The sequence below is a fragment of the Saccopteryx bilineata genome, chromosome 1, assembly GCF_036850765.1.
Source record: "Saccopteryx bilineata isolate mSacBil1 chromosome 1, mSacBil1_pri_phased_curated, whole genome shotgun sequence".
In the NCBI taxonomy this organism is placed as follows: Eukaryota; Metazoa; Chordata; class Mammalia; order Chiroptera; family Emballonuridae; genus Saccopteryx; species Saccopteryx bilineata.
The window spans coordinates 305,959,562-305,966,337 of record NC_089490.1 but is presented as its reverse complement, the minus strand read 5'-3'; the positions used below and the strand labels follow the sequence as shown (position 1 = coordinate 305,966,337).

At 41.5% G+C, this 6,776-nt stretch overlaps 1 protein-coding gene across 1 annotated transcript in view; it reads left to right on the top strand.

Moving 5' to 3' along the window:
* Positions 1-3,530: 3,530 nt before the first annotated feature.
* The window catches only part of MPZL3 (myelin protein zero like 3), a 35,493-nt gene continuing 32,247 nt past the window's right edge, over positions 3,531-6,776 (top strand). Inside the window, exon 1 of the mRNA XM_066245859.1 lies at positions 3,531-3,667. Coding sequence (XP_066101956.1) covers positions 3,595-3,667 — 73 coding nt within the window. The 5' untranslated portion in view covers positions 3,531-3,594. The remainder of the gene's footprint in view (positions 3,668-6,776) is intronic.

The following is a 6,776-nucleotide window of genomic DNA, read 5'->3' as shown; positions in this document are numbered from 1 at the left end:
AGTCTATAGTAACTTTTAATTCATGTTTTCTATTTTCTCCATAATCAACGCTTTCAAAGTATAAAAACTGGATGTTTCTTAAAACAAATAGCCTGGACCCTGACCAGTTGCTCAGTGGATAGAGCGTTGGCCCAGTATATTACTGTATTTCTCCATGTATAAGATGCAATTTCTTTCGAAAAATTTAGGCTCTAAAAACTAGGTGCGTCTTATACAGTGGTTGTAGATTTTTTTACTTGCATTTCTGTTTTTTTGCACTTGTTTTTGTGCTCATTGTTGAAGACAGTGATTCATCAACACACACAAATTAGGACAAGCTAATGGATGGGAGTTTTGACAGTGATGAGGAGTTGTATGAATTTTATGATGAATAAAACTTGAGTTCAATAACTTTATGTAATACATTTTTTTTCAAATTTCGGGCCCCAAAATTAAGGTGTGTCTTATACATGGGATCGTCTTATACATGGGGAATGGTATGTCTCTCGGTTCGATTTTCAGTCAGAGCACACAGGAGAAGCTGACCATCTGCTTCTCTCCCCCTCCCTCTTGCCTTTCTCTCCCTCTTCTCCTCCAGCAGCCAGTGGCTCCATTGGTTCAAGCATTGGCCCTGGGTGCCGAGGATGGCTTGGCTGATTCTAAAAATAACTTGGATGATTTGAGCATTGGCCCAGGTGGATTTTGGTGGGGGCACATGTGGGAGTCTGTCTCACTACCTTCCCTCCCCTCACTTAACAACAACAAAAGACAAAAACAAAACAAATAGCCTGGATGGTGTGCCATAAGTGTAATGAAGAAGTAATTAAAAACTCATGGAATGCCTTTTCAGCAAAACTTGTAGCTATGTCTTGGCTAAATACTCAAAGGCCAATGGCCCTGTTGTTCAGTGTCTTCTTTTTAAAGAGAACTTCCGTATCATAATTTAAAATTCTATTATGCCTTAAACATTTATGTAAATAACCTTTAGCAATAAAGAATTACCAGTTATATAACTTGCTTTACATACAAATCTAAATTTTACACACCAGGTAACAGAAAGCCGATGGGTATGTATTTTATCTTAACTGAAAAAAAATTTTTTCTGGCCACTTAGAAGTCAATGATAGATAGACTTAATTTCTACTGGATAAATAAACCAATATGGAGTTCCACAGAATTTTCACATTGCTTTGGTTATCTCAGAATCTGGCACAACAAACACTTAGTTTGGGGGTTCCTTCAAAGGAAGAGTATTACCTATTCCATTTGGTACTTTTGCATTACCTTCTTAATAGTGAAAACTACTGGCTTTCAAGTTTAGTAAAAAAATGAGTTGAAAAATGAAAAGTTATTAAATGTTCCCAAAAGCTGAATTTTGTTTCCCTCTTGCTTTCAATAAATATGTATACTGAGATTCTAGGTTGACTAATGATTAAAGCAGGGTACCATTCCACATTTTTTCCAGAAGAATGTGTCACCATCTCTTTCCATTTCAAGCACCGTGAAAACATTACTTTCCCACTTTATCAAGTAAAAGATAAACAAATATCAGTTTCCTTCCCCCTCTATTAAATGCTGTAATAGTTTCAATACTACTGTCAACAGCAATTTAATAAACACTCAATTCCAGTAGGTACTGAGCTGGATTATGTAATAGCTACATTAGAAAGTAACATGAGCTCTGGCCCGCTGGCTCAGCAGTACAGCTTTGGCCCAGCGTGTGGAAGTCCCAGGTTCAATTCGCTGCCAGGGCACACAGAAGAAGTGCCCATCTGCTTCTCCACTCTTCCCCATCTCCTTCCTTTCTATCTCTCTCTTCCCCTCTGTAAAGCCAGTAGTGGCCACAGCCACCATCACAGCCGCCTGGCCTGTGCAGGTTCGCATAGGATTCGGACAGTCGGTAAAGAAACAACGGAGCCAAAAACTGGTGGGCCATCATCTTTAATCCTAGCTTGCACCCAGCGGGCAAGTAAAAACACACACTGGGCTCCAAACCCCACTCACATTCAGTGCTCACAAAGCTACTGACTTATCCGAGTTTCCTAGAATCAAAGGTTTCTAGCTCACCAGACTTATTCACCTCTGTTCCCCATCTCCTTTCTTCTCCCTGCACAAACTTGCTTCTCACTCAACACTCCACCATCTTGGCTGCTTCTCCTCTCCTCCACGTGGTCTTTCTCTGCTCTCCTCTCTGCTCTCTCCTCTAATGATAATCTCAGGAAACAAGAGAACAAGCTCCTATTCTGCCCCTATTTTATAGTGTAGAAATCCAAACCTTTAATCCAATATACAAAATAGGGAAGTCTCTAATACAAAGTCACTTATCTGAGTCAAGATGGGATTGTAGCACCCCACATCAAAAAGGGTGGGAAAGGGCCCTGGCCGGTTGGCTCAGTGGTAGAGCATCGGCCTGGTGTGCGGAAGTCCCGGGTTCAATTCCCAGCCAGGGCACATAGGAGAAGCGCCCATCTGCTCCTCCACCCCTCCCCCTCTCCTTCCTCTCTGTTTCTCTCTTCCCCTCCTGCAGCCAAGGCTTCCTTGGAGCAAAGATGGCCCAGGCACTGAGGATGGCTCCATGGCCTCTGCCTCAGGCGCTAGACTGGCTCTGGTCGCAAGAGAGCGATGCTCCGGATGGGCAGAGCATCACCCCTTGGTGGGTGTGCCAGGTGGATCCCGGTTGGGCACATGTGGGAGTCTGTCTGACTGCCTCCCCGTTTCCAGCTTCAGAAAAAAAAAAAAAAAAAGGTGGGAAAGGCTTAATCCAGAAATTAACCCCAGGCTACAAGGATCCTGCCTGCCCACAGCCTGCCCCCAACACACATTAATATCACCTGGGCAACAGCTTCCATGTGGGCAGCGCCATCTTTAACAAAGTGAGCATAATATATTTTATCTGCCCAACACCCTCCCACAGCCAAGGCTCCATTGGAGTAAAGTTGGCTCCGCCGCTGAGGATGGCTGCATGGCCTCCACTGCAGGGGCTAGATTGGTTCTGGTTGCAGCCAATGGCCCCTTGGTGGGCATGCCGGGTGGATCCGGTCGGGGACAGGCGGGAGTTGTCTGCTGCCCCCACCCTTTTCACTTCAGAAAAATACAAAAAACAAACAAACCCCCAAACAAAAAAATAACATGAGACTTAAGGCACATTTAAATTCACCACGAAGTCCTAACACATATGTATTTATTGCCTTATCCTGTATTATCTCTTAGGTCCTCTGAACTCTAACTTTACTATTATGGGAGCATTCAAATAAAATACATAAGGAGTAAAAAAACCCAAAAAACCTTCAGGAAGAGTCAGAGAATAAGATTAGCTTGTCCTGCAGGAGTCCATAAAATTAAACAGTAAAATTCTCAAAGCCTGTAGCCTATCTCACTTGCAAGCAAAAGAGAATAAACCAAACCAACTCCTACATGACAAAGAATCGCTGGTCAGTGAGCAAGTTCAGGTGTGGTTCTGGGGCGAGGGGGGGGGGGGGGAGCCATGTTCCCATGGCAACGTTGAATCGCCATTTTAAGCGTTTCCGCTGCCTCTCGCTACATCACTTCCGGTGTTACCTGCGTTGTTACTGGGAGCGGTAAACAAGGTGTGCAAACATCTGGAGAGCTGACGGGATGCAGCAAGCCGGCGTGGCACGAGGTCGTGGCTGCACTCTGCTTCCACTGCTGGGCGTCCTATTCTTCCAAGGCGAGTAGCCCGCGGCTCAGACCCACTTCCGGTCGGGGGCTAGGGAAGATGGTCGCTGTTCCGGTTCCGGCCGCGGTGGTCTCAGGAAAGCCCCCAAGAAGCTTCTGTGAAAAGGAAGGAAGGATGCGGGAGGGTGTGGGTAGTCACCGCCCACTCAGTGGCGCTAGTGGTTTGTGAGTACTTTCTGGAGCCCCTTGGGACCTCGACCACCTTGCGTGACTGCGATGCCTTCTGGTGATGGCGCAAGTTGTGTTTTGCTAGTCTTGTGACTGAGGGACTCCGCTTGGTTTTGTGGCCTGCGTGCCGTGATTAGGAAAGGGCAGTTCTAGAGTGTAGTAGTTTGTCCCAGTATTTTGGGAAAAAAGAACATGAGTTGGTAAGTTTATGTTTGGTGGCTGATTAACAAGGCCTATGAAGTAAAACGTGTGTTAGTTACAGGAAAGATGTGCTGTGATTTGGTTATAGAGGCGTATTTTGTTGAGGAAAAAGCAACTGCTTTAACATTTTAATAGAATATTTATTTTAAAAATTGAATTTTATTGGGGTGACGCTGGTTAACATACAGGTTTAAGGTGCCCAATTCTACCACACGTCTCTGTATAATAGCACATTTTTAAAAAATACAAGAAAGGGCACTCAATTCTGTTAAAATGTTAATGTATAGTATTAACTAATATCAGAAGCACAGTTTTCATCCTATGACATTCTTAAAATTTGGCTAAGTTTTGCTTTTATGCAGTTTTCAAATTGCATACATTTTAATCCAACCTGATTACCTTTATTCTAGGGTGCAGTTATTTGCTGAATTAAAAAAAACATGTATGTATGGGGTTTTTTGGAGGAAAGAATCATGTATTAGTGGAGCTAGCATCAAGATGAATTTTAACATATTTCTCTGTGAGTAATAGAAATTTCTGAAGGGGACCTTTAACATAAAGACTTAAGGTGTTCTAAATCTCAGTGGGTAAGGCTGGGAAGTTTTTATTTCTTTGATGAGTAATCATGCTGCCAGCACACTTCCTGATTCCTCCCAGTTACCTGTGTCATTACAAGTGTCCAGTTTTTCAGCTAAATTATTTTGCAATAGAATGTTTAGGTTGACCTACTGTCATTCCAAATAATAATCCTAGACCTCCTCCCCACTATGGCAAGTTCAAATACTGTACTATTTTAAAGAAATATAGAAATTATGGGTGGGTTATTAAATTTGACATCATTTCACATCTAGCATGCAGCAAATCTAGCAAGCCAAACTATTAAAACATTAAAAGTTGATTTTATGATCTGTATGCTTGTCAAATTGATTTATCTTTTGCCTTTTAAAAGTAAGATTTTTCTGAGCCCTGGCCAGGTAGCTCAGTTGACTAGAGTGTTGTTCTAGTATGCCAAGGTTGCAGGTTCAATCCCTGGTCAGGGCACATACAAGAATCAATCAGTGAATGTATAAATAAGTGGAACAAAAAATTGGTGTTTCTTTCTCTCTCCCTTCCTCTTTCTCCAAAATCAATTAATAAAAACAAAACAGTTTTTTTTGAGATATAATTCACATGGCATACAATTTACCCGTTTAAAGTGTACCCTTCAGTGATTTTTAGTATATTTACAGAATTGTGCAAGCATTACTACAATTTGGCATCATTTTCATCACCCCAAAGAGAAACTCCGTACCCATGAACAGTTCTCCCCATTCCTTTTTCCCCTACCTTTTGGCATATATCAAACTACTTTCTATTGCTTTGGATTTGCCTACTCGGGACATTTTATATAAATGGAATCCTATAATCTGGTTTTTTTCTGTGACTAGCTTCCTTCAATTAGCATGTTTTCAAGGTTCTTTAAAAAAAAATCTTTTGAATCTGTTGGATGATACCTTTTGTTTCTTACCAGTGTTTGTCTTTCCTCTTTAAAGATAAGACCCATTAAATTATTAGCTTGTTTGAATTCTCCCTAAGTTATTAATGTACCGCTATATCAGTTATCTAAGTACTAGTGCTACATCAGTTGTCTAAGTATGTACTAGAAACAGTAGGTGAGGCACCTAAGCTTGCTTGCTGCCTTTTTTTTTTTTTTTCACGAGAGAGAGAGACAGACAGACAGGAAGGGACAGAGATGAGAAGCATCAACTCATAGTTGCATCACTTTACTTGTTTGTTGATTGCTTCTCATATGTGAGGCTTGAATGGGGTACTCTAGCTGAGCCAGTGATGCCTTGTTCAAGCTAGTGACCTTGGGCTTCAAGCCAGTGATCATCACATTGATGATCCCACCCTCAAGCTGATGAGCCTGCACTCCAGCTGAATGAGTCCACAATCAAGCCAGCAACCTCAGGGATTTGAACCTGGGACCTCAGCATCCTGGGTGAGCACCCTATCCACTGCACCACCACCACCACTCAGACGAGGCACCGAAAGTTCTTAAACTTTCGCATTTCCATTTAAGTGGGCAATTTTATGGATCAAAGGCTGACAGATTTATATTTTGGAAAACTGTCAAAAATTTCTTATGTGATTTTCTTGTTTTCCTCCCAGATTAAACATTTTAATTATCATGAGTATTTCTATAGTTAGCTGTTTTTACCCGGTGATAAATTTTTTTACTCATGTGAAAAGATAAGTATAAGCACATTAGGCCTACAATAGAAATTTCTGAATGAATGTAATATTGGATTGATATTCTTATTTTTATTATGAGCGAAGGAGACATTATTTTACATCCATTGATTTAAAAAACAATTTTAGTATACTATTTATATATAGAGAGAAAAGTGCACATGTCATAAGCATACAGTTCAATGAATTATCAGAAACTGAACAGTGGCGTTGGTATAGTGGTTAGCATAGCTGCCTTCCAGAAACTGAACACACCTGGGTAACTTGCACCCGGATTGGGATAAAGGACAGTGCTGGCACTCCAGAGCCTTCCCTGTGCTTCCTTCCAGTCCTTATCTCTTCTCCCCCAAGAGGAACCCATCTCCTGATGGATAGATTAGTAATATAGACTAGTTCATTCATGGATCTTACTTTTCTGTAACTGTATATCTAAGACCTGCTTAAGTAGTGTTTAGATTTCAGGGACTTTACAGTAATATTGATAACTTTATGGCAAAACC